At 54.6% G+C, this 25,140-nt stretch overlaps 11 protein-coding genes and 2 non-coding genes across 13 annotated transcripts; 6 read left to right on the top strand and 7 right to left on the bottom strand.

Annotated features, from left to right (window-relative positions):
• Nucleotides 1-109: 109 nt before the first annotated feature.
• On the top strand, nucleotides 110-1,398 carry QC764_001050 (uncharacterized protein; the record flags this gene model as incomplete). Its single annotated transcript, XM_062939870.1, has 3 exons — nucleotides 110-163; nucleotides 274-451; nucleotides 536-1,398. The coding sequence occupies 3 exons, from the start codon at nucleotides 110-112 to the stop codon at nucleotides 1,396-1,398; spliced, it is 1,095 nt and encodes a 364-aa protein (XP_062802401.1).
• A 275-nt stretch (nucleotides 1,399-1,673) lies between these two features.
• On the bottom strand, nucleotides 1,674-2,476 carry LCL2 (Long chronological lifespan protein 2). The gene is made up of 2 exons (XM_062939869.1): nucleotides 2,110-2,476; nucleotides 1,674-2,042 (listed from the first exon to the last, which is right to left on the bottom strand). Exons 1-2 carry the CDS (start codon nucleotides 2,348-2,350, stop codon nucleotides 1,885-1,887), a joined length of 399 nt encoding a protein of 132 aa, XP_062802400.1. The 5' UTR covers nucleotides 2,351-2,476; the 3' UTR covers nucleotides 1,674-1,884.
• A 63-nt stretch (nucleotides 2,477-2,539) lies between these two features.
• On the top strand, nucleotides 2,540-3,922 carry MRPL2 (54S ribosomal protein L2 mitochondrial; the record flags this gene model as incomplete). Its single annotated transcript, XM_062939868.1, has 2 exons — nucleotides 2,540-2,994; nucleotides 3,069-3,922. Exons 1-2 carry the CDS (start codon nucleotides 2,754-2,756, stop codon nucleotides 3,920-3,922), a joined length of 1,095 nt encoding a protein of 364 aa, XP_062802399.1. The 5' UTR covers nucleotides 2,540-2,753.
• A 253-nt stretch (nucleotides 3,923-4,175) lies between these two features.
• On the top strand, nucleotides 4,176-8,664 carry QC764_001020 (uncharacterized protein; the record flags this gene model as incomplete). The annotated part of the gene is made up of 4 exons (XM_062939867.1): nucleotides 4,176-4,461; nucleotides 4,524-5,716; nucleotides 5,778-6,750; nucleotides 6,827-8,664. 4 exons carry the CDS (start codon nucleotides 4,176-4,178, stop codon nucleotides 7,162-7,164), a joined length of 2,790 nt encoding a protein of 929 aa, XP_062802397.1. The 3' UTR covers nucleotides 7,165-8,664.
• Nucleotides 7,517-8,621, bottom strand: QC764_001010 (uncharacterized protein; the record flags this gene model as incomplete). Its single annotated transcript, XM_062939866.1, has 2 exons — nucleotides 7,517-7,960; nucleotides 8,034-8,621. The coding sequence occupies 2 exons, from the start codon at nucleotides 8,619-8,621 to the stop codon at nucleotides 7,517-7,519; spliced, it is 1,032 nt and encodes a 343-aa protein (XP_062802398.1).
• Nucleotides 8,665-9,377: 713 nt separating the features above from the next.
• QC764_001000 (uncharacterized protein) lies at nucleotides 9,378-10,628 on the top strand (the record flags this gene model as incomplete). The annotated part of the gene is made up of 1 exon (XM_062939864.1): nucleotides 9,378-10,628. The coding sequence occupies one exon, from the start codon at nucleotides 9,378-9,380 to the stop codon at nucleotides 10,626-10,628; it is 1,251 nt and encodes a 416-aa protein (XP_062802396.1).
• Nucleotides 9,448-12,732, bottom strand: CDC8 (Thymidylate kinase). The gene is made up of 2 exons (XM_062939863.1): nucleotides 11,803-12,732; nucleotides 9,448-11,745 (listed from the first exon to the last, which is right to left on the bottom strand). Exons 1-2 carry the CDS (start codon nucleotides 12,137-12,139, stop codon nucleotides 11,072-11,074), a joined length of 1,011 nt encoding a protein of 336 aa, XP_062802395.1. The 5' UTR covers nucleotides 12,140-12,732; the 3' UTR covers nucleotides 9,448-11,071.
• A 196-nt stretch (nucleotides 12,733-12,928) lies between these two features.
• Nucleotides 12,929-15,887, top strand: QC764_0029490 (uncharacterized protein). Its single transcript, XM_062940166.1, has 2 exons — nucleotides 12,929-14,053; nucleotides 14,107-15,887. The coding sequence occupies exons 1-2, from the start codon at nucleotides 13,969-13,971 to the stop codon at nucleotides 15,342-15,344; spliced, it is 1,323 nt and encodes a 440-aa protein (XP_062802394.1). The 5' UTR covers nucleotides 12,929-13,968; the 3' UTR covers nucleotides 15,345-15,887.
• Nucleotides 15,888-16,836: 949 nt separating this feature from the next.
• QC764_0029480 lies at nucleotides 16,837-16,931 on the bottom strand. Its single transcript has one exon. It is a non-coding gene; the product is annotated as a tRNA-Asp (tRNA).
• Nucleotides 16,932-18,656: 1,725 nt separating this feature from the next.
• On the top strand, nucleotides 18,657-20,198 carry QC764_000970 (uncharacterized protein; the record flags this gene model as incomplete). The annotated part of the gene is made up of 5 exons (XM_062939862.1): nucleotides 18,657-18,712; nucleotides 18,807-19,664; nucleotides 19,740-19,807; nucleotides 19,900-19,956; nucleotides 19,985-20,198. The coding sequence occupies exons 2-5, from the start codon at nucleotides 19,056-19,058 to the stop codon at nucleotides 20,196-20,198; spliced, it is 948 nt and encodes a 315-aa protein (XP_062802393.1). The 5' UTR covers nucleotides 18,657-18,712; nucleotides 18,807-19,055.
• Nucleotides 20,199-20,803: 605 nt separating this feature from the next.
• MUS18 (UV-damage endonuclease) lies at nucleotides 20,804-22,972 on the bottom strand (the record flags this gene model as incomplete). The annotated part of the gene is made up of 3 exons (XM_062939861.1): nucleotides 22,340-22,972; nucleotides 21,875-22,276; nucleotides 20,804-21,805 (listed from the first exon to the last, which is right to left on the bottom strand). The coding sequence occupies exons 1-3, from the start codon at nucleotides 22,940-22,942 to the stop codon at nucleotides 20,804-20,806; spliced, it is 2,007 nt and encodes a 668-aa protein (XP_062802392.1). The 5' UTR covers nucleotides 22,943-22,972.
• Nucleotides 22,973-23,489: 517 nt separating this feature from the next.
• Nucleotides 23,490-24,827, bottom strand: QC764_000950 (uncharacterized protein; the record flags this gene model as incomplete). The annotated part of the gene is given in 3 exon segments (XM_062939859.1): nucleotides 23,490-24,449; nucleotides 24,455-24,533; nucleotides 24,601-24,827. Coding segments are annotated over 3 exon segments (1,050 nt in total). The 5' UTR covers nucleotides 24,612-24,827.
• Nucleotides 24,828-25,029: 202 nt separating this feature from the next.
• On the bottom strand, nucleotides 25,030-25,116 carry QC764_0029440. Its single transcript has one exon. It is a non-coding gene; the product is annotated as a tRNA-Arg (tRNA).
• Nucleotides 25,117-25,140: the final 24 nt, after the last annotated feature.

The following is a 25,140-nucleotide window of genomic DNA, read 5'->3' as shown; positions in this document are numbered from 1 at the left end:
CGTAGCCACCATGCTTGTACATACCTTGTAAGGAGAGGAAGCTCTGATTACCTCCAAAAGAAACACAGACTGAGAGACAGCAGCGATCTAGCCTGTCAACTATCTATGAATGAATAACTGGTATCTTGATCGTCGAGCTCAAGGCTCAAGGCCAAAAAGCTTGGCAGCTGCAGATGACCCCACCTAGGGAGAAGGGTCACCCCACCTCTCATGAGCAACGGCCACCCCCCATGCCGCCGCCTGCCACTGGCCACTGCCACTCACCAGTCAAAGACAGACAACCCGCCCTATTCCATCATCTACGACGACGAGCTGTTTATTTTCAACTCAGCGACCCGCACGCACATTCAAGCCGACCAAGACCTCACAAGGACAGCAGACAAGCGCCGAGCCATGTCGACAAGCCCGACATCCCATACCCCGCCTAGTCACAATGCTCCGCGACCGAAAGGTATATCCTGTTTCCTAGTTACCTACCTTGCCCTGCGCTTCTATGTCCAGTCCCCTACTAATCACCATGTTTCTCTGGGAATAGGCATCTTGAAGAACTCGTACCGCGGCTCCCCTCCCATCTCGCCTGTCGACCAGCCGACTCCCAGCTTCCCACACAGCCACACTCCTGACCATCCCCTCACCCCCAAGGAGGCCAAAGAGCTCACCATTGTCAACACGCAATACAATGCCGGGCACCGCCGCTCCTCGTCTGCGGCCGGCACTCGTCCGGGCGTCTTTCGTGCCCGCACACCATCATCGGCCCATGGGGGCGACTCGGAAGAGCAGAGCCAGCGTCTCAAATGGGACGAGGCCAACCTCTACCTCACCGAGCAAGAGCGCACTGCCACCATGAAAATCAACGAGCCCAAGACCCCTTACGCCAAGCATTATGACCCATCCGAAGACCCTTCCGACGACGACGACGTCGAGATGCCGGAGCCGCTGGACCCAGGCAGGATTGATCTGGACCGTGTCGACGGCGTACCCCCTACCCATCACGGCTCCAAGCGCAAGACAGGCACCGGTGGGACTCCAGGCTCGACAGAGGATGACATTCCCGGTCTGTCGCTGGGTGAGCCCGAGGAGGAGGTGCCCGAGCACGAGTTTGGTGATTTGGCCAGCAAGAGACCAAGGGCGGTGCACGTGGACAGCAACGGGAGCATGCATGACACGGATGGGGAAGAGTATTTTGTGGGTATGAGCGCCGAGGAGAGGGAAAAGCATCGCAAATTCGAAGAGCTCAGGAAGAAGCATTACGAGATGAAGAATGTGGCCTCGTTGCTGGGGCATCCTGAGGACCTGGAGGATGCTGACGAAGGAGAAGACGACGAGGGTGACGATGAGACCAAGAAGGTGCCACCGGTTCCTGCGGTGCCTACTCCAGGAGCCCAGGGAGGTTTATAAACAATTGCAAGCTTTATTTGTCTCTTATTCGTTTTCTGTTTTCTCTCTCTCTTTTTTTTCTTTTTTTTCTTTTTTTTCTTTTTTTTCTTTTTTTTCTTTTTTTTCTTTTTTTTCTTTTTTTTCTTTTTTTTCTTTTTTTTTGTGCTTTTTTGCGATTCTCTGTCCTCGACGGCGGGGCTGTGGAGATGAATCATGAGTGAGCATTTGGCGTAGGCACGCTGGACATGAGGAATGGTGGTTCTATGCATATTCAACTTGTCTCTAGGGCAGGGAGGTATCGTTGACGGTCTAATTCCATTGCTTTCGTTGTGCTTCTTTGTTCTTCAGGCTGTATATGGCCACTGTCTATGACCCATGCCAACTACCTTACTCCAATTCCCAGCGCACCAGTTACGCTCCATGCCTGTCCTGTTTGCGCCAGGCCATTTTGCTGTGAGAAATGGCGCGACCCGTGCTGTGTCTGTGTCTCTGCTCTATGGTCATTCTTCAGAGCAGCCCCTTGCGGGCTAACTCGACCTTCCTCGCCGCCTCTCCGGCCTTGAAGCCTCCGTGGGACACACATATCCTTTGACCCTCAGCCAGTTCAACCTTTTCTTCGTGCGCAGGCCAAGGGCAAGGGCAGTGGTGGGGGAAGTGTACACAGGCTGTTAAAAGACGGATCAGCGAGCAATCCCACAAGGTAGGCTGACAATGTTGGAAATGGCAACATACCAAGCGTATCGGGACAGAGGTAGTTGTCACAATGAAGACGGGCATACTGGGCGCGATATCCTGCCCCATCGCTCGGCGCATTCTGCTGTTGTCGCTGGTGCCCGCCGTGACCGTGACCGTGATGTTGCTCCTGTTCGCCGCCACCACCGCCGCCAAACATTTGGTCAAAGAAGCCAAACTGCGCCGAAATGGGAGTGAGCATGGTCGCGAGGGCGAGCAGAACCAAACTAAAGGAGCGCATGTCAAACGTGTAGGCACTGATGGGCAGTGCGAGTGGTTAAGGGGGGGATTCTAATGTTCAATGCGAATGGCGCAATCTCCCCATTGGAAGGGATCAGAAGTTTGAGGTCATCATGGATTCGGACAGCTGGTGTATTAGTCTTATCTTATCAGTAACCAACTGGTTGGCTCTGGCAAGGTCTTGGCAGGAACCTGGATGATGGATGACTAAGCATGGAAAACTTGCACCCCGGCAAGTCACCCACCGGTGCCGAGCAAGCTACGGACAAGGTCCAGGAAATACTTTATACCACACCGTCGTCGCCTGTCAGTCCCGCACCAACCGACCCCGTCATTTTGCCTCACCGATCTGCCAGTAGTGAGCGTGCGATTGGCCGTGACCAGTCCGCTGCAGAGAGGTTCCAATGAGCTTCGTACAGCTGCAGCGGCCCCTTCAGAGGGGGGCTGCTGCCTCTTTGCGTGGCACCACCGCCACGACTACTGTTGCCGGTCTCGAAGAGCGATTCACAAGGCTAAGGATCACGCTGCAACAGACCAATGCCGCCCTCCAGGGAACACGTTATGCCTCGGTCAAGTCGCAGGGTGCCTACAGGATCCCTAATAAAAAGACAATAGCCAAGAAGATGGGCGCCAAAAAGACTGGTGGTATGTTGACGAAAAAGCAGGAGGCTATGGAGCGGGGGAGACTGTGCCGGTAACTAATCTCTGGCGCCCGCTAGATCAATATGTCATTCCCGGCAACATCATCTACAAGCAGCGTGGTACAATATGGCACCCAGGCGAGAACACAATCCTCGGAAGAGACCACACCATCCACGCCGCTGTTGCTGGCTACGTCAAGTACTACCGCGATCCCACCCGTCACCCAACACGCCAGTACATTGGCGTCACCTTCAACCGTGAAGACAAGCTCCCCTATCCCCCGGGCGCCCCCCGCCGGAGGAAACTCGGGTTGGTGGCTGTCCCCCGCAAGACCGAAGAGGCCCCAGCCACCCCCGATGCTCTCTCGCCCAGCGGCATTCCCCTAGCAGTTACTCGTCTTCCGCAAATAGAGATGCCAGAGGAGACGGCTCCAGAATCGGTCGAGGCCGCCGTCAGAGAGCCCAAAAAGACACCCCTCGAGGATGGCAACTCGATCATCTCCGCTCTCATCAAGGACAAGCTTCACAAGAGACGGTTGCAACAAGCCGCCGCCGAGAAGGAAAAGGAGCGCCTGAAGAAGGAGGCCGAGATCCGCATGAACACGCGTGTGTTGAGACTGCAGGACGACTACAGTTATCGTGAGAGCAACTGGGAGATTGGTCGCCTGGTGGGTGACGTGGGAACCATCCCAGGATCGGAAAAGATGGATTCCCGAAGGGCCAAGTTCCGCCTGCGTCGCAGAAAGAGAATGTGCAGCTTCAACGCCATCAAGAAGCGCAAGGCTGCCAAGGCTCAGCTCAGGGAGGAATACAAGGCTCGTGTGCGGGCAAACCGTGAGAAGAGGATTGCCGAGAGACGCGCGTTTGCCGCCAAGGTCAAGGCTGGTGCTGCTGCGAAGGGAGGAGACGCTTCCGGAAAGGTTGAGGCGTGAACCATCTGTAATGATAGGAAATGAAATGTACATTATTGTCAAGAGTAAAGCATGAGAGGGAAGTGGAAGCATACTCTACTGGCATGCGTCTCATTCCCTCCCTCCCCTTGTTGAGCATTTTGCGGACCTGGATGCAGGGGACTCAAGAGGACGGGGTATTGGAATGTGAAGAGCCCGATAGGGACAACATCTCGCCTACAACAGGTTTGCATTGTGCCCACCTTCTTGTCCTTCATGATTCATCAGTCTCGCCATGTACAGTCCCGGCCACATCATGGCTTCTCAGACGCCTACGAGAGCCGGTAGTTGCGCCGCCGACGATGGCAGTCCACAACTCTCTGTTCCTTCTTCTGGGGAGCTGGAAGAACATGAGTCTGGTCCATCAACGCCAGCACGCAAGAAGGTTGTTTTTAGCAGCGAGAACCTGAGGTATAACAAAAAGGTCTTGAAGCAGGCCCGTGAGAGGAACAGGGCCAGCAGCGACAGAGGCAGCGGCCGTGCCCGGAGTATGAGCAGAAGCCCACGGAAGCAGAAACAAGGTAAATACCATTTCCCTGTCCTGTAGATGTGTTGAAGCGGCAGACTGGCTGACATGGTCTAGTCGCCTTGGTAGAACAAGGCGACGCGCATGAACAGTTCAAAAACAAGCCGCAGCCTCGGGGCCCTTCCAAATCACCAGCTCCTGTTGCTTTTCGGACGGCATCTTATTTTGGGATCAGGGGTGGGCCAACCTATGCCAGACCAGAGGTAGGAACTGGTCTTCACCAGCACCGGCAAAGCCCTGACAACGAATCTTATCTCTCCTCAACAAGCGCCACCAAGAAACGGAACCTCGAAGCCCCCCCTGAAACCTTCCTAGCTCCCAAACGAAGATTGCTTCCACATTTCTTGCGGTCTCCATCTCCATCTCCGCACGTATCGCATTGTCAATATAAGCGCATCGCCCTCGAAAACAGCGAAGACGAACTTGGTCAACTAGATGAGCTAGGTGGTCCGAGTCCAAGGCCAACCAGAAGACTCATTCTACCAACCTCTAGTCCTTCTTGGGCCAGAAAGTCACCAGTGCACCAATCCCGCTCTCCACAACGACAACGGCCCTCTACCAGAACCGGCTCAACAGCCGCGACAGATGACGGGAAACAAGTTGCTCGTACCTCACATGACTCCAACGGGCATGAAAATGGCGAGCTTCCCTTGTTGGTTTCGAACGCGAGACATGTCACGCCGCCGTCACGAGCTGGAGTTTCCCAACAGGAAAAGGCGGTCTCCGCGTGGCGGTTGGCGAGCCCACCCAAGGTCAACATTAAACAAGTGCCTGAGCCAGAAGTTGTCAGGGTAGACAGTGACAATACCAGCGATCAAAGCGGCAATGGCGATGCAAGGTCAGAAGACGATTTTCGCATTCAAGGCGAAACACAGCGGCGGTTCAAAAGGGCCAAAGAGGCCAAGACCGAGCAGGAGGTTAGAGGTAATCAACCGCGGACAGTGGAAGAGACAACTATCCCTGTTCCCACTCTCCCGAATGGTGAGTTTCGACAACGGGATACCTGCAAGAGCGTCCATGACAAAGCTGCAAAGCCAAGCGAGACTAGCCCCATCACCATGTGTGGTGAGCGGCATTATTCTCAGTGGACGGGCACATGGGATGGCGAGGCACGCAGGATTCCCGGAGCCGGTGCCCTTTTCCCTGAGGGATACGAACCACGAATCAATAAACCATATCCATGGATTTGTCCAATTCGGGATTGTCAGACTGTGTTTCCGGAGGCCTGGGCTCTTGGGGGGCATTTCAGCGTTGGTTACCCACCTGTGCCCGTGATTTTTGTGAGGAGTGATGTTGCTGACCTCTTTCCAGGCAAGTCACCGGGCTCTTTTACTCAACGATAACCGCGATGGCACCATGTCCATTCTCGGGAAGCGAAAACTTCCTGATCCTGGGACAGGGAGAATGCCCGCGCTGGTGATCTCTCGCCAACCACTCGATCCAGCAACTGCCCCCCCAAAAGCACCTCCTCGACAACCGGGAAGGAGAAAGACGACGGAGAAAAGAGTTCCCCTGTCCGATGTGACCCCCAAAAGGCCCAAAGAGACACCGGTGCCAGTCCCTAACCCCTACAACACGCCTGGACGACGGTCAAACACTTTTCTTGTCGTCGACCTGCCTGCCCGTAGCAACACGTCGTCCAGACATTTTCATGTCCCTGATCAACACGCAAAAACACCTTTACATGCCAAGAGCATACCCACCGCGAGCAGTGGCCTCCACTCTTCAAAAGAAACTAGGCCTACTGAAGCACCGAATACCAGGCCAAGTAAAGGTGGCTTTTCAGGAGCTAGCGGCAGCGACGAAGCCATCTTCGCTTTGCCCACCCGTAAATCCTTGAAAGGAAAAGGTGGCGTTCCGGTATTATCACGAGCAGCAAGGGCCCAAGTGTCACAAGAATGCCTGACAAAGGCTGGTGTTGGCGGCACTGCCCAAGGCCTAAGGGAGAGCATCACATCCACTAGAAAATCTGGGCGGTTGTCCAAGTCTATGTCATTGACACGCCCAACTCAGCAAGCTCCAGAACGTCCTGCCCAAGCCGTCTCTCGGTCCAAGCATTCGGCAGCGAAGCGGTCAGCATCAACAGCCTCGAAGACCTCCAAATCAACTCCAGCCTCTGTTGGGGCAAGGCCGCAACGATCAGGAAGGGGTGCACTGCCATTGTCATCTGCCTCTTCTTCTTCTGCCTCTTCCCCATCGCGGGGAGTTGTACCGCCTTACACAATGTCAGACTGGGAGATTGCCCCCGGCCGTATCCGGGTAGGGACGGGAGACAAATCCGAGAGTAAGTCAACCTCTGATCCTGTTCTTACTTCTGTTCCTCTCTGCACACCAGGAAGCTGACGACACACGTCATGCAGATGTGGCCGTCTCCTCGACCTATCTCGCCCACTCTTCGATGTCTGCTCTTCCTCTGACCCCAACTATTTCCTTTCAGCTGCTCACCATCCAGCCGGGAAGCAGTGTCCACTGGCGGCCCTCTACGGCCCCAGGCAGTGTCCAACAGGAGGAGCCCAGGACAAGGGTTTGTTCGGTTGCCCAGGGTATCGTCAAAGTGAAGCTCTGTGGTCAGGAATTTTCATTGGGCCCGAATGGCATGTTCAAAGTGCCAGCGGGGGAAAACTGCGAGCTGGGCAGCGTGTGTTACGGGGGGGCGGTGGTTCATATCACTTGTGTAAATGAAGGGGAAGAGTACTAACGATCCAAGTAATTAGTTGTTTTATGTTGTACCTATTTATGCACATAACAATCTACACCTGAATTCTATCTGCCGTCCTGGCAGGTGACTCGACCCATGAAGCAACCCATTCCCTCCCCCGAAAGAAAAACAACAGAAAAGCAGAGCAAAAAAAACAACGCCAACCACTCCCATTATTCCCGTGTCTTGTAAGAGTGGGTATCAAACTGTGCCTTTCTTTGCCTCCAGAGCCATGTCTCTCCCAGGTCGCGTACCAACCAACCTTTGCGTAATGACATGGAAAGAAAAACCCAAACGCCCTAAAATATGCATGATTGTCCTTGGCTCGGTCGTGCTGGCTCTCGGCCCGGACCTAACGAAATATCTTCCTCCCTCCTGTCCTCGTGGGAAATCGTTCAACGCCGCTTTGCTGTTGCTGATGCCAAATCTGCTGCATACCCACTCCGCCGCCTTCCAAGCCTGTCTTGTAGCGACGCATGGCTTCCCTGATGTGCTCTGGTCTTAGCGGACCACGCCTCCCCTCGACAGGTGCGGCTGTGTTGCTGGCCGTGTTGTCGGCAAGCCCCAGCTGTCCAGAATGAGGCACACCGCTGCCTTCTCCGGTAGCGGCTGGTGATGGAACAGCCGTGGCAGGCGGCGTGGGTAGATCCGTCTGCTTCTCCCCCGTCTTGTCAATCCACTCCCCTTGCACCCTACGGGCACTCTCGATGATGTCGCCGATAAAGACCTTGGCCACAGCACGCATGCCAATCACAACGTTCTCTGCTACGGACTGCGAGATGGTAGCATTAACAAGCTGTAGGAGAAAGGTTGTTAGCATGCGGACTTGTCCAAAAAGAAAGCGAGACGGGGCTTTTTGCGATGCTTACTCTCCTCACGGCAGCCTTACTCAAGTTGGCGGCTCGCCAATTTTCGAATCTGTCAAATTGTTCGTCGTTGAAGGCGCCGATCAACATACCCCTCTGTCTATGTTCCTCCTCCTTTTGTTCTTTGGTCAGGGCAGCGCCAGTAGCGGCCACCTCTGTGTCCCCATCCTCGTCGCCGTCTCCGTCCTCACCTGCACCCCCCGCGGCGCCGGGTGCAGTGCTCTTTCCGCCGGCACCGGACACCACACTGCCGCCAGGGCCAGCAGTTGATTTGGCGGTTCCGCCAACTACCGAGGGAGTTCGTTCGCGTGCCTTATCAGCCTTTGACTTGCGGCCGCGCTTCTTCTTGGGGGGGCCGGTGACGCTCATGCTGACTTGACTGCCCGAAACGTGGCTCATGGCGTCAAAATCGACCGAAGGGGATCGCGCACCAGCAAGGTCGTCTGGCGGGGGGAACGAGGTTTGGCGAAGCGGATGGGCAGATCCGGGAATGGACGAGATGGACATGGTGGAGGCTTTGCGTCGCTTGAGAGCAGGCGACTGGACGCTGGCGCCATCGGCGGTGCGCTTTTTGTTGGGAGTGCTGTTCATCGCGACGCTGTTGTTGCGAATGGACGTCAAGGGGGGAGATGGGAGAGGTGAGAGGTGGGAGCGAAAGAGAAGGTGAATACGGCGGTGATGAAGCTGTCAGTCCCCAAAAGATTAGATTGGCCGCGTCGTTCGCGAAGAGGTCCGAGCTCTTGATTGCTGTCTGGTAGATACCTCCTCCTACCTAACCTAACACAGGGACCTGACCTGGTAGAGATTGGCTCCCAGGCCTTCGGTAATATGAAGTCCCTTTTTCAGATGAAATATTTTACTTGCCTGGCAAGGTGAGTCGAATAGGTATCCTTTTCTGAGTGGTCGAACTTCACCAAAGCTCCAAAGTTGTTGTAGAGATAATAGATTGGACATCGCCAAGACCATGGCCCGTGCCACTGCTGCGCCAAGGTCCACTTCGCTCTGCGCTAAGTAACCCACCTGCCCCGCGTCACCAGGGGGGTGTGGGGCAGAGGGACACTGCAGCGTCTGAACGTCAGCGATTTATTTTTTTCGAAAGGGCAAGCTCACTTTTCGGTCCGCGAACGGGTGGACGCAACACAATAGGTCAATTGAGTGCCATCAGTCGTAAAACAATGCTAAGGGGCAATGAAGTGATGTGCCAGCCACAGCTAACCGCCAGCACCTGTGCCTCTGCATATACCTTGTCCATCACCATATGCTTTACACGTTCATGTATTCATTCTGCCCCGATTTGCTGCAGACTACATACCCTGACGTCAAACCTCCCACTCCTCTCACCCAACCATGTTCGGGTATCCACTGAAATATCAAAGTTTGGGATCCAGGGTCCATGAAAAAAAAACTCGCCGAGCAGGGGGACCGGAGTCTGCCAATCCTGACTCGACCGCTTGCGCCATCGGCCTGCCATTGTATCCTCTGTCTCCCCCTTCTACCAAACAAACAAACGAGTTCCCCCATTTTTCCTTTCAACGGCGACACATTTCCGCCCACTCCGAATCATCCATCGTGTCTGCGCATTCCGTCATGGTTCAGTTCGCATCGCCCTCTCGCAGCCAGAGCCCCTCGGGTGCCTCGTCCGCTGGCGAACCCCGGCGCACCAAAAAGTCCAAGGGCAAGGATGGCAGCAGCAGCAAGAAGAAGCGCCCCAGCGCCGCCGACGACCAAGATGGAGATGACACCAAGGCCAGCGGCAACGGCACCAGCGTCCGTCAGAACGCCGAGAGACGTTCCAGCATGAGCAAGCCAGCCCGCGACTTCCGGGACCAGCCCGAACCCACGCCAAAGAAGAAGAAGAGAAAGACATCGACCTCGTCGGCGGCCGTCCCTGAGCCCGCCATCGCTCCGACACCGGAAGAGGCTGGCGAGACGTCGACCCGCTCGCCGAGCCCCCTCATCGACTTTGACGGCCTCTCCCGCCCCAGCCGCGGCACTCGGGAGAGGTTAGACGAGTCACCCGAGCAGAAGGAGCTGCGCATGGAGAAGATGAAGGGCGCCGTCCGCACCCTCCTCGAGTGCATCGGCGAGGATCCCGACAGGGAGGGTCTCCTAGCCACGCCGGAGCGCTACGCCAAAGCCATGCTCTTCTTCACAAAGGGCTACCAGGAAAACGTGCGAGACATTGTCAACGGCGCCATCTTCCAGGAAGGCCACAACGAGATGGTCATCGTCAAGGACATTGAGGTGTTCAGCATGTGCGAGCACCACCTGGTGCCCTTCAACGGCAAGATGCACATTGGCTACATCCCGTCCAACGCCGTCATTGGCATCTCGAAACTGCCGCGCATCGCCGAGCTGTTTGCCCGCCGACTGCAGATCCAGGAGCGCCTGACCAAGGAGGTGGCGCACGCCATCATGGAGGTGCTCAAACCCCAGGGTGTGGCCGTGGTGATGGAGTCGAGCCATCTGTGCATGGTCATGAGGGGGGTGGAAAAGACGACGACGAGCACCATCACCAGCTGCGTCCTGGGGTGCTTTGAAAGGAAGGAGAAGACAAGAAACGAGTTTCTGAGTCTGATTGGCGTCAACCGCCGGTAAAACAACTGATACCCTTTGCGTTGATAAGGTGTTGCTGGCTGTTGTGATTCTTTTCAACAAAAGAGCAGGATGGGTGGCAGCGATGCCTAGTACAAATATTCGGGAATACGGTGTGGTATTTTGCTTTTTCTGTACCTTTCCTTTTGTTTTCTCTCTCTTTTTTTTTCCTCACAAAAGAAGATACGTAAACATGGCGTTTTGGGAAAGACGGTCGCGGTCTGTACACGAGAGCGCGATGCAGCGCAGCCGACACAGCATGGAGCATTTGGTTGGGCGGGCGCATCTACATGCATGATTTATTTGTACGTATGAGGTGATGATCTCAACATCGCATCTGCCATCATTCAACATAATGTAGCCTGGCACGCTACAGACAGGAGGGATAGGATAGCATTCAATAGCATACGATCAACAATGTGTTGTTGGCATGGGGCATGAATAAATCATGACACTCTTCGCACCACCTTCCCGACCTCGCCCCGTTCCACCGCCTCCACTCTGTCCCTGACCACCTTCCACACGCCTTCGGCAACCTCCTCCACACTCGCACTGGCATCTACCACATGCAAGTCCTCCTCCTCTTGTCTGAACCGGTGCTCGACCCCTCCACTGATATCCGGTGTTTGTGCGCTGGGTGGACCGACAGCAACTTCCTCCTCTTCTCCTCCTTTGGTGCCTGCACCTTCACCAGGGGCACACTCCAGAGCAGAATGCGGCGCCCCCACGATCTTTCCCAAGCTCAAACCCCAAAACAACTCTCTCACCCTCCTCTGCATCTCGGCCTTCTCGTACACCTCACCTCCCCAGCCTCCCCTCTTCTTGGCCTCTTGCTCGTCCAGGTCCAGGAACAAAACCAAATCTGGTCTGGGGAGCCCGACCTCTGGCGAGCGAGCCCACGAGAGCGGTAAAAGGGGGTTGTGTTTGGCGGCCGAGTAGACGATGCCGCTGTAGTAGTAGCGGTCGCAAATGACTGTCGTGCCATGCGACAGCAACGAGGTGATGAGCGACGCGGCTTCCCAGCGGTTGGCCGAGAAGAGCAGGTGAATCACGTGGTCCGACATGGTTGTTTGGGAAGTCAGATATGAGTTAATCATCTGGCCAATCGGGGTTGTGCGGTCTGGGTTGGTTTGGCCATGTTAGACGGCCATGCTTCTTTCTCTCAGCAGATACGTACCGGGAAACCGCATCACTTTTACGGATTTGCCCAGTTCAACAAACCGCTGCTCCAAAAGCTTGACCTGGGTTGTCTTGCCTGACCGGTCGAGGCCTTCCAGGACGATAAGGGCGCCCCGGGTGGGTTTGGTGTTGCCATCGTTTGCTGATGTCATTGTGAATGGACACGAGGACAGATACAAATGTCGTTCGTCCGTGAGGTGAGGTGAGGTCGGCTTATGACGGAAAGGCCCAAAGCCAGAGCTTCTGAGGAGCATCTGGAAGCTTGGAAGGCTTGGCAACCTGGAAGTGCAGTAGCAGATGGCTTGACGGGTGCCAGCTGGCAGCTGCTGCGACATAGGTTCTTGAAGGAACAAATCATGAATGGGATGAGTGAGGCACTTCGCCCGACAGTTGCAGTAGTGTCAGCCTGTGGAATGATGGTTCCTACTGCCTACATACATTATTTTTCCTGTATGTGCCATCTCAGGGGGGTTGCGCATCATCGTCAGGGGAAAAACAGGTGACGTGAATCGGGTTCGATGAGCGAGGTACACAGGTCGGGTGTGCAGTGTGGATTCCAGTTTGAAGACGAGGGGTTCATCGTTCCCCTCCCAAAGGTGCTGGTCGAGTTAAGCTTGCTCGCTTGCCACCAAAACCCCCGCCATGATCAACCGATCAAACGGCCACTATAAAAAGAAAGGAAGAAAGCCTGTGCGAAATCCCCCCGTCCTGGGTAGCCGCTTGTTTCTTCTGCCCAACTCCTCTTTTGACGCCTTGGCAAGAGATGGTGGCATTGGAACATCTGCCAGGGCGCAGTCTCATCGAATGGGCCAGTTGAAACCTGAGGCCGCAGCGACCCAACCAGCCACCCGAATATCTTTGTTCAGGCGTCGAGGGCATATCTCGAGTTATTGTATTTAGGCAGGCAGTACAGAGAGATAAGTCAAAGGGAGGGGAGGGAGGGAGGAAGGAAGGAGGGGTGGCCGTCTCACCTGTGTCTTCTCCAAGTTCACAGTGCCGGCCTGGGCAGAATCGGCACGGCCTCTTTAAGATGCGACGCGGATCCTGTACTTGCTGGACAGGGAGTGGGCAGTCCAAGACGCGTTAATTCGTTTGTGGATTGGCGCATTGTGTACACCGCGTCCGCTGAAGAGCCGCTGTCCAATGGCAGGCCTTGTCGCCCATGCACGCTCCTGCAAGCACTTGTGGGCAACTTTGTTCCCGTGGACAGCGCTCTCCCTTGCGCTCCAGAGTCCAATTAGAGCCACCCAACGGCACGGCCGCTACGCGTAGAGTTTTTCTCTGTTCGCCCACAGCACAGTACGGTATCACCAGCACCCGACGAAGTACCTACAGGAGTACCTCTAGCAGTACCTCGAGTACCACCTCACTTCGATCCAGGTCCTCCCTCGCGCTGAGGTGCCCTCCTCCCACCACTCAAGGCCGCCCGCCGCCCTCCACCACCACTTCCAGGGCAGCTACCCACCTACCTTACCTACCTACCTTACCTCGTCCTCCCAGCTTGTCCATCGCCGTTGGGCTACAGCTTCCCTTTCTCCCCTCTTCAGTTCCCATCTCTCTCTCTTGGCCGACATCTCTCAGTTTGGTCCCCCTTGTCCAACCTGTCCTGCCACAGCAGCAGCTCTAGGTAATCTGCCAGCGCTTCCTCTGACATCTCACCCAACCTCATATATCCGGCATCTGTCTGGGTCACCTCGCTGCCAGTCGCTTCTCGCACCCCAACGTCAAACAGCCAGACAAACCGGAACAAGAGCGACCGCTTTTGCCCGGCCAGCCCATCCATCCGTCTATCCAGCATACTATCGCGTCTGGCCATCTCCCACCAGACCAGCTTGCGCAATAAGAATAGTGCGCAGCCCTCGCTCGCTCGCCCGCCCCGCCCGTGTCGCCTCTCTTTCCCTCCTGTCCCCTTCGCTCTGCATTTCCTGTTCTTTTGTCACGACAGCAGGACAGGTCAAATTTCAGAAGGAACGCTGAGCAGAGAAGCAAACAAGCAAATCCTGAGCATTTGTTGGCTTCTGTTGCCCCTGCCTGGGTTCACCAACGATTGATCGCCTTGATCGAGTCGGGCATTCGATTAGGCTTGGACACACTAGCCAGCGCAGCACAACACAGCGTCACCCATTTCCCTCCTTCTCGGGTGGTGTGCTACGACAATCCCACCATGGCGACTGTTAGCCGTCAGCCGTTTGCTCCTCTTGACCACACGCGGTTAAAGACACTGACGAGCCTCAAGAACCGACAGAATGGTATGCTGCTGCTTCTGTCCTGCATGCCCTAGGCTTCATACTGACCGTAACAGCCCTCTCCAACTCCCCAGCTAAGCGCAAGGCTTCCGAGGTGGTGGACGCCGACGACTCTGAAAATGTCGACCCAGTGCTCTTCTCCAAGCGGTCAAAGGGAGCCGGCGCTGATGGAACTGGGTTCGTGAAGCCCTTATTCAAGCCTTCCAATTTTGTCATGACCAAGGCGGCTTCCACCCCCAACCCCCACGGCGCTGCCAGTCTTCCCCCAAGCAAGCTTTCCTCTTCCTCCAAGCCGCGCACCTTTCTTCAGCCAAAATCACCAGCTTCCCGTCTCAGCACTACCGGCACGCCCAGTCCCCTAACCGCCCCAGCTGGCCGTTCCCCAACCCGCGGCCCCAAGCGGATTGGCATTCTCTCTAAGCGCCGCCATACGCAGCGGATTGATCCCCCATCCTTTGGCCTCGGCGCCGGCTCCTCAGTTCCCTTTTCGCTCGATGCCGCCCTCAAGGGCTCCATCCCAGCCTACTCTGGCTCTCTGCGGACCTCTGCCGCGCCCGTCCCCGCTGCTGCCCCTGCCTCTTCGGACTCCTTCCTGCTGTCCACGGGCGGCATGCAATCCTCCTGGTTCTTTGACATCCACGAAGACACGCCGGAACAAGAGATGACGAACCTTCTTCAGCACGGCACCTGCACCCTTGACATTAGCAGCGACGAGGAGTCTGAGCGACGCCAGAGTCGCGACCGAGCCGAGGGCAGAGACAAGGAGAACATTCCCCCTGCCGACGATATCTCCCAGACCTCTGCTCGACAGGCCGCCAGAGTGGGCGACGTCGATGACATGATCATTGAGAAGCAGAGGGGTGCTCTTGTTGAAATGAATGCCGCCGACTACTACGCCGAAGGATGCACCAAGGACAGCGTGGTGCTCGTCCCCTGGGATGAAGAAGAAGCTGAGACGGTCGTTGGGGACAACGATCAGTACCAGCACCAGCACCAGCACCAGCACCACGTCCTGCCAGAACAGGGCGAGCAACAATCGTATGGCGGAGAGCAGCGGCAGAAACGGACGACAATTGCCGATGTGGAGTCTATAAACGTCGACGACATCATGGGCAACAGCGACGGAACTTCCCTCAAAGCGGCGGTGCTGGGGCCTATGGAGGGAACGGGGGAGAGCTTTGAGCTGTGGGAGAGCACCTCAGCCAAAGAAGAAGGTGATGCTCCTGCTTCTCCTCTGCCCATGGCTGACGAGAGCCATGAAAATCGAGTAGTCGAAGTTGAGTGTGTGGCCTAGAGAGTCCAGTGCGCTTTTCTTTTTCTGTCACTTTCTTTGCTCTTGATATCGCAGAAGGTGTTTTTCGGGACATGCGTTTGGTGCTGCGTTTGTTGTTTTGTCTCTTTGTGGAGTCGCTTTGATGTTTTGCGTTTTCCAACGCCTCGGTCCGAGAGCTGGGAGATTCTGCTCTGATGGCTAGGTTGGCACAAAGGAATGGGAATGCTGCTGTTTTAGGAGTCTATTTTCGGCTGGCTGGAAAGGAGGCTTGGTCCGGCTCCCGTCATCTGTCCCGTGGCTTGTTAGACTGGCTTGGGAAGGACGCACGGGCACATTGTTCCAGACACAACCAAGTTGGCGTTTGTGGAAATGGATCTGGTATTTTCTTGGTGTTGGGGTCTACCTGGGCGGGCGGAACTTTTGTTGACTTTGGGCAAGGTATGATGGATGGATGTTTGGTGTTATGTATAGTTGGATGGTGGGATGGGTAAACTAGCTACTTTATGGTATCGGTACAGGTAATTTATTCATTTTCAACTATTGACCCAGATTTCGTATGATACCTCATACATCGTGCGAGTGAGCTTTTATTACATTCTGTCCTTACAGGTCAGCACATGTCAACTCGACACCCATTCGCTTTTCGGGCCACGCCGAAGCAAGATTACGGCAAAGGAAACAGTAAACTAATGAGGCGTTGTGCTGTTTCTTCGTTATTTCGTCTAAACCTAACTGAACTATGTTCACCTTACCCTGAATCTGTTCTTGCTGTCCCACGAGACCCCAGAGGTACAGAGAAAAGACTCCATCGATGCGGGTGACAGGCGAACCGAGACCAGTCTAGCTGTGACTTTCAAAGGTAATTCATTATATAGTCCTAGAGGAAAATAAATGTAGCTCAGCCCACTTAACGTCCCAACAACGAGACAAGACAGTAGCCTGGTGTCAGATTTTCAACGGGAACATCTACTGACTGCGTCCTGAGAGCGAACAATGTTGGATTGGAACGTTGTTTTGTGAAATACTCCTGGTTTATATATCATCCGATGATGCCAGAAGATTACAAATGCTGTTTGCATGTGGATGGGTGGCCAGTGTGCTTGTGCTGGTACGTCTCGTCGTTGCTATTGCTTAGGGGGTCAATGGATACCCAGTAATTCTTTGGTCATCTAGCTAGACACAGACTTTGGATGGAACATAAGGTAGTGTTTTAGACCAAGCCCGAATTGATGGACGACAAGCATCCGCCATCAGGTAAGAACTGATATCTCTCACCCTCAGCTACTATCATAGCTCCAGCCTTACAGATATGTACTTTCCATTTCTAACCCGACCTTAGCACCATGTTGCATAGACCACAGACGTTTATCGCCGCTAGGAGTAAGCAAATAATTCATTACAAAAAGATATATGCACGATAGCTAGATGATTATGTGAGGATTATGAGAACAGCACGTAACAGGGCCAACAAGAGCGAAGGACTACCCAAAAAGTGAAAATGAATGGTCACAATCTCTCCCGCCGGGAATTGAACCCGGGTCTCGAGCGTTGTTTTCTATCCAGGTGGATATTGACAAGCTCACATACTGACCACTATACTACGGAAGATATGAAGCAGGTGTGGACACCTGTCGTAGCTTGGCGTTGACGAGAGCGAGCCGGGATAGTGACATTATAAGGGACATATGATTATCTAACAACCAACAAAAGATATCTATTCTAGTTCCCAAAAACCAACTTTACCGGTGTGATCTTTGCATCACTGTGAACGTTACTACCCAGATTAGCAGGACACACCTTAGCTCTATTTCAAGAATGCCCGATGACAGCTCTCTGGGGTCACAACCTCGACGAGATGTCCGAGCTGCCCCCCCAGACGATGATTAGCCCCAGAGATGGACATTGATCAGTGGAACATTTTGGACAAGATCCCTGTCATGACTCCAAAGGTAACTGGGATCAATGTTCCCATCACCCAAGCCGTAATCTTCCCGCCTATCAATTTGGCTGTACGTCTCTCGCATAGACCGCAGCAGCCAGGCGTGTTCATGATGCTGTCCACCGACATTCCCCTCTGTCTCCCAGTCCTGCTTTTGGCCGTGTCCCCTTCTGCTGTTTCACCTAGTGGCGATGGGGGTTTATTTGTGCTTGGGGCCGTGTGAACATCATGTTTCAGATTTGAGCAAGGCTCTGTCTCGGCTGCTGAATAGAGAGCGGGTTGCTCCTGCTGGACTTGATGGAGAGGGCTGGGAAGCATCAAAGAACAAGGTTCGGTTGATCCATCAGGGTGGGTGACCGAGAGTGTGGGAGTGCTCGCTCCCGTTCCAGCTGCATGATAAGGCGTTGATGACAACGGCAATATTGGATCGTCTGGCCCGCCAAAGGCGTTTACAAAGTGCACCGATATTGGCCGGCTTGAAAGTGATGAAGGGGAAGGGGGAGGAGACCGGCGAGTTGTCGGTGGACTGCATGGCCGTGGAAGGGGCTCAGACTCTGGAGGCTCCGTTGAAGAGGGTGCAGATGGCATGCGCACCCTATCGTAGCTCCATCTGTCAACGTTCAAGATATGGTTGTCTGGAAGATAGGCTATGGAATGAGGTCTTCCTAGGCGGCGTGCTGGTCTTGGTGATGCCGATCTAAGACGGGGGATAGGAAGAGGGTGGCTCAGTTCGAGGCCATCCCACGACGTTCGTGAGCTCGATCGGAGGTGGGAGGTATATGTTGACTGGAGGTGTGCTGGGAGCCTCGAGGTTTGTCGAGTGCCGATGTCAGTATATGACAAAGGCCTAGGCCTCGCTGGAATATCGGACGTGGTCCTTCGTATCTCTTGCATTATTGCAGATTACCACACCTTGAGTTACAGGACTCTTCAAAGTTTCTTTGAGGCATCCCGCAGTCGCGTCGATAAGGTTACATCTACAGTCTCCACCAGAGAAAGCTTTTGGCAACCCCTGTTCACCAAGAGTTTAAGCATGTACTGATCCTCGGCAATGTACGTAAGTTCTAGACCAGGGAGATCGCGGCGCCCTGATGAAATGCTGGTGAGCATACAACCATGTGCACTCTTCAAGAGAGAGCACGTTGTAAGTAAACACCAGATGCAATTGGGGTAGATATCTTGGTTACCTGATGTCACAATGACATTGACATATGACAGACGGACCGGGCCTGTGAGGGCGTTGGCAACCCACTGGACAGAGGAATGAAGGCTCGAGACCCCACCCATGTATTACATAATTGGGCAGCATGTGTATGTATGTGCTAGGCTGAGTTTGCTGCACAAAAAGGAGTCGGCGACCAGAATGGACCCCAATGACTGCAAAGAGGAGTGCCGTGTGAGATAAAAAGATATTTTTGTTGACTTACAGATGAAAGGGACTTGAAATCCGGTTTGGCCCCTCAGCTTGTTTCAGCCACTGCGCGCGGGAGGATGGGGGAGGTGGCCCCGTCTGGGGAAGAGTGACACTAACGGTTTTTGCCCAGGCACCGCGCCAGCTTTGTTAAACGCAGCCCATCTCGACGCATCTCGACAAACGCTGCGCTACATGCACACTTGCGGTGAGATGTCCGAGTCGGCCCTCAGCCCGTAGAAAGCTTGTTGTCGGTTCGCATCTGTCTGGGGTGACATGTCACTGGCGGATGTCGTAGCCCAGTGGTGGTGCATGTCAGCGGACGGAAACTCGGTGGAGCCCGAGAAGAAAGCTCACGACCCTCAAATTTAGCGGTGGACCGATGACGTCGGATTCTTTGGGGGCCCAGAACCCCGCCCATCCATTTCATCATGCTGCCAGGGCATGGATGGGATGGGACATGACATGGGGGCAATGGGCACGCACTGCGTCTCGCTCGGGAAGAAGTGGGTGTGGTTGGGCAGGCCCATCGTCGAGTCTTTTCAAAGTGTTTAATATCCTGGCTGAAAAGACCCTCACCTGTCCAAAGTTTCAGATCTCTCAGCACCTGCAACTCTCGTTCCCCTTACCCTTCCAGCTCCTCCATGTGCGAGTCGGCGCAGCCACAACACCACACCATTTTTCCAGTCCGGCAAGCTCCGGTCTAGAGACAGCGCTCTTCCCGCTGCTCTCTTTTTGGCTTCCACATGCTCATGTTCTGAGCGCGCTATATTTCTGGAACACACGGACTTCCGGACGTTCGAACAAGTTTATATCTTCAAATAGAGTCACGCCCCAGGCCTCCAACCGCACAAGAACAAGCTCTTCTCGAAACCATCAGTTCCTCGATTTGTGGAGAGTGATCAGTGATCAACAACCACCCCTTGCAGAGCCAAGCAAGTCTAGAATCTGTATGCCCCTTTGCCACCTCCCCTCTGGACCATCTTCAGTAGTAAGTGGGCATCTCTCTCTCCCCTTTACACCACGACAGACGCAGAGAAGCGCGTGCGCTAACACCGTCTTGCAGCCAGTCGAACCTCGCGACGTCGCCGTCAAAACAGCTTCCCGACCTATTGGCAACCTGAGAGAGGGCAGGTTTGGGTCCTCATTGCACATTGGCTTCAGCAAGCAGCATCAAGGACGTGATCCCGGCCAGCTCACTTGCAGTACCTTCAAGCACAGAACAGATTTCGGATCAAGGGCCGGCCATCACCACCACCCGTTCCGGATGTCGACAAGACGACGTTAGCAACCGTCATCCCTCCACCACAGTAGCAAAGAGAATCACGAGAAGAAAATGTGCGGCACTTCGATATCCTACGCCTGCTCGACGACCTTGATCTCCAAGTCGATCACCTGCTCCTGCGACACCATCAAGGCTTACGGCAAAAGCACCTTGTTCTGCGGCACCTGCTCCAATCCCCGGTGCAGAGAGTTGAGGGGAGAGGTTGCCCAGGCCTCGACGCAGGTTTCAAGCTCTGCCTGAGTCTCTGGGGTGCCTTGTCCTGCGCTGCAGTTCGACACGCTATATCTCTGGACGCACTCGGTTGCCCACGCTCGCTACGTTTCATCATTTTTTGGCCTGCTTCCTTTGCCACTTATCCAGTCTTAATCACCTCACCACCACCCTTTCTATACTTTTTTTTCTCTTTTTACCCTGTGCCCTTGTTTCTCAGTAACAAGCAGGCTTGCACACGTCCTTCAGCATCTCTCTACCCCGGGAAATCCCATCTCCAGCGCCTCATCCACCAAGATCCGTCGCTGGGGCTTGTCCAGGAATCATTGCCCAGTCGACAAACGAGGGGAAGGAGTTATCAGACTGAGCCACCTTCAGGACACCAACCAGAGCAGGGCATCTGGAGTTCTGCACTCAAGGCCCTTTAGGAAAGGGGTTCTGTTGCCTTTTTCTTTTTCTCTTCTTCTTTTTGGGGCTTGCCATTGCATCATTTTGGGCGGCGCAGCGGGAAAACAAAGGGACATCTTGCATGTATATAGAAGCAGCATTGGGAGAAGACCTTGTCGGTTTTACGGTAAATAAGAATCAATTCTTGAAGATGAGGTAGTGTTTCATTACTAGGCCATGACATCTCTCTAGATCCCTTCGGCTTCTTCCATATTTTCTCCTGTGTCTTCGTCATCTTCCTCCAAATCCCGTTTGCCTGATTTGGTGCTTTTGTTGGATTGTCTCTTCCTCGGCTTCAACCACTCCTCCATGCCTGGTGGCCAGTAAACCCGATTATCGGGACCACCCATCCCAAACTCCAGCACCGTGACCGTAACTTCAGAGACCTGAGCCGCCTCTGTCTTGATGGCATCTGATTCGGCGACGGCCGTGTCGTCTGCTTCGGCTGGCTCCTCTTCATCGACCGCTCGCTTCCGCCTGACGTTGGCTCCTGTTTTGGACTTCTTACTCTTTGTTGCCGACGCGACTCGTGGGACAGGTCTTGGCTCGTCAAACCTCTCATGCGGAACCATGTCATTGACCTTTTCAAACCCTGGGAGCTTGAAGGTACGCATCAGTTCAAAGACGGCCTGCTCCTTATCCTTGGCTTCAATCATGAGGTCCATATCCGGCGGACAGGGCGGCAGCGTCATGACTCGTGGGCTGTGCTTGCGCCTGTCCCGTGGTGTAACGGCGCCCGGACATGGCTCGCTGTAGTGCATCTTTTGCGTGATTCCCTTGCGCCGCCAGGTTGCTGTGATCCGTTCCATGATTTCTGGCTGCGAGATGTCCAGCGTCCCCTCTCGGCACTTTGAAGGGTCGAAGATGATGTTGTGGTGGTGGTAATCGAGTACGAGTGGAATGTTGAGTTCTTCGCAGACAGGCAGCAGGTCATGAACACTCCAAGAAACGTCGTCATTCTCAAGAACTAACCGATTCTTGATCGATGGGGAGAGCTCGGCATAGTTGGCACGGAATCGATCCAGAGTCGCGGCCTTGTCTCCATAAACCCCACCCATGTGAAGGATCATGACGGCATCGCGATCTTGCTGCCCCGGTAGCCGCAGGAGGGATAGCATCTCATCGTGATACGCAAGGTCTCGAACGGAAGCCTCGATGACTTCCTTGCGGGGAGATCCGAGCTGGGTAAACTAAAAGCACAAGAGTCCTTGTCAGCAACGACATCGAGGCCACAGTGCTTCTTGCGCAAGGGATCATACCTGGCCGGGATGTGTCGTGAGACGGTGGCCGAGCTCGGCAGCCACTCTCCCTACCTCGGCCAGAATGTCTGATGCAAAGGGTGCCAGTTTGTACCCGTGTTCAGCATGACTGGCAAAGGGAAACATCTCGGAGCTGAGGCGCATAAACTTGATGCCGTACTTGTCGTTCCACCGTATCATTTTGACGATATCGGCTGCATTCTGAAGCCCAAGATTCTGCACAAAGCGGACCCCCAGTTCATGATCGACCGCCTTGGACTTGTCCGGCCTGTTCTTGGTTGCATGCTCGGGTTGGTCCGGGTCGGCGAGCGGATACCGGTGGTCGATGATGGACGCCATGCGACATGTGCGGGAACTGAAGACTGGCGGCTTGGCGGTTCGCAGGTAGGTGTTGAGACATGCCTAATGATACCATTAGATCCAATGCCATTCTTTGCCTCAGGTGACCACTATAGGACTGCTAACATAGCCGAGCCGGCCTCTCCAAGGCAGCGGAAGATAGTGACTGTTGACGGGAGGAGGTCGTGCGGCTCCTCGTTTGACCGTGTCGAGTGCCTCTTCAGTAGCCACTGGTGCTTCGTCTTTCAGATCAAGGCCCTCGCCGCCAAACATACCTCTTTGAGCCCGGTCCTGACGGTCTGGTTGCTTCGACACACCAGGGTTCTGATGTCGCTGCTTCCAGCCAGCAGTGGTGACCTCGTCCGGCGGCTTGTACTCGTCCTCGTCGAGCGTCTCAGTGAGATGTGTTTCTTCCACCTTCAATTTCTGCCGCTTTGTAGCCCGCTGCAGCCGGCGCTCCATCCGAGCCAGACCTTCAATGGCAAACCTGAGCCCTTCTTTGCCCGAAGACTGAACATCCTCAGCTGTGGCCTCTGTGGCATTCCCCGAGTCGGCCCCCTTCCTGATGCCCAGTATCTTTCCCTGAATCTCGCGGGACTCATCCTCCTCGTCTGTCATCTTTTGGCTTTGGGCGAGATTGCGGTTCGAGCGGCGAAGAAGTACCTGGGGGCGGATGGGAGACTCGGGGTTAGACACCTGTTTGCACACGGATCCAGCTTTGCGGGCCATGGTGGTGAACAGTGCCGGTGGTATGGGCAGATAGCCGGGTCGAGGTGTGAAGCAGAGTGAATGACACGTTGAGGGGACAATGGCCTGCGGCAAACTTGGTGGACAAAGGTAGGGTGGCATGAAACGACGCGAGCAAGATCAGTTGCACAACAACACAAAGCTTCCGACCAGGTGGCTCCGCCTGGCTAAAATACCAGCTGCCGGCACCGTGTCCAATGAATAGTGTGGAATCTCGAGGGCCCGACGTAGCGGTAGCACTGTAGGCGTCATGGCCAGTGTCGATCAGTTCAGCAGCGCGGTGTACTACCAGCTGCTCACTTCGGATGGCGGTGGTGTGAAGAAGACAGAGAGGTGGGTTATTGTACACTAAGTGGACATGGAAAAAGTCCATCTGTATCACGGGTGATCAGCGATGCCGCAGCGATGCAGCCAGAAAATACGATTTGGTTGCGGGTTTCATGTGCTCTGGGATCGATGAGGTCATGTCCATTCCCGTGAGTGGGGTACTGAGCAGGGGTCGCATTGCCAGCGGGTGGTTTGCTCCTGCCTACATTGCACCAACCTGCCTCATTAAGTCCACCACTGTCTCTTGACAAGCGCGATATGAGATGCCCAGCTCCCTCGCCGCTGTCTCGCCATCAATACTGTGGCTCTCGTTGACCACCTGCCTCTCCACCACTGGCGCCCCCTCTGGTCTCACAAAATTGGGAAACTCGTGCTCGATGATCTCGGCTGCCATTTCATACGTTAATCTCTCCTGGGAAGAAACCAGGTACCGTTTGCCCCCTGCTTCTGGCCGAAGAAGTGCTTCGACGTGCGCCTGCGCCAGATCCCTTACATCAACCCAGAATGGTACTCTCGCGACAGGAAGCTCATTTCCTTGCTGGCTCGCAATCGCAACCTTCCACAGCTGGCTGTTGCTATCATTTAGCCCCAAAGGCCCACCAACCACGGGATGAACCACAGGCCCAAACGTCATGGGGGGACACAAGGTGACCAAGTCAAAACTCAACCCACCCCCACGACACTCGAAATTATTCACAAATTCCCACGCCGCCAGTTCGGCAAACTTCTTGCTCCATCGATATGCCACCACCGCGCTTGTCTTTGGATCGGCCGCTTCATCGTACGTAAGGGGGTTCCAGTCGTCCGCCGTGTAGGTAAAGTACTGAGACGCCTTCCGCGCCCTCTCAACATCAAGTACTGCAGCGAAGCTTGATGTGATCACCACCCGTTTCACCGTTTGTGCTTCCGCGGCCGCAGACAAGACAGCCTTGACCCCGTTGATGGCAGGTAGTATCAGCTCTGCCTCGTTATTTTGAGTGTCGTATGTGAAAGGGGAGGCCACATGAACGATGGCATCAATGCCACCTTTCAACGTTGAAGCAAGGTCCAGCTCTGGCCCTAAAAAGTCGTCAATGACGACACAGTCAAGACGAGATGCCTGGGTGGCTCGAGGACGAGCTGCCAACATGGCCTCGCCTTTGGCTTTGGACCGAGTAGTTACCTTACCCTAAAGCCACGGGAAAGCAGCATGTCCACAACATGCGCGCCGATGAAGCCGGTGGCGCCTGTAACGAGGATGTGGGTGCTAGAGATTCCAGTGGTTAGCTACTGGACATTGTAGAGTCGGCGCATGAACTGTATACATAACTTACGGGCAAGCCATGATGATTATGCCTGTTTTGGTGCGAGTTATTTTAACGAGAGAGGGTCGTGAGCCAAGTGAAAGTCGTTATCATTTGAGCCGGCTGAATCCATCGAATGCCAGTGCTACAGGAGCCGGAGCAACATCGCTCGGCTGAATTGGGGAGGAGCCTGCCAATTCTCGTCAGCGATGTGCATTTTACTCGATAGGTAATGTAGCAAGCGGAAATTGTTTCGGGAGTGCAAGCTTGGGGCCGCCAAGCAAATTCTACAGGTTTTCTTTTAAAGATAACTTAAGTGTTGGTTGGTCAAACCTGGTAAGGTTTGACCAGGAAGGAGACCAAGGAGGCCCACCAGCAGTGGTAGGGCTAGCCTGGCGGGGGGGAAAAAGATAATTATTAACTTGAATGAGATTTCATAGAACTGATGAGGACTTAAAACGATCCGCCCAGGGGTCGAACCTGGAACCTCCTGATATATTGATTAGAAAATCGTAGTCAGACGCGCTGCCATTACGCCAGCGGACCCTGATGATATTTGTTGCAAAACTA

The sequence above is a fragment of the Podospora pseudoanserina genome, chromosome 2, assembly GCF_035222485.1.
Source record: "Podospora pseudoanserina strain CBS 124.78 chromosome 2, whole genome shotgun sequence".
NCBI lineage: Eukaryota > Fungi > Ascomycota > Sordariomycetes > Sordariales > Podosporaceae > Podospora > Podospora pseudoanserina.
This window is presented reverse-complemented; position numbering and strand designations above follow the sequence as displayed.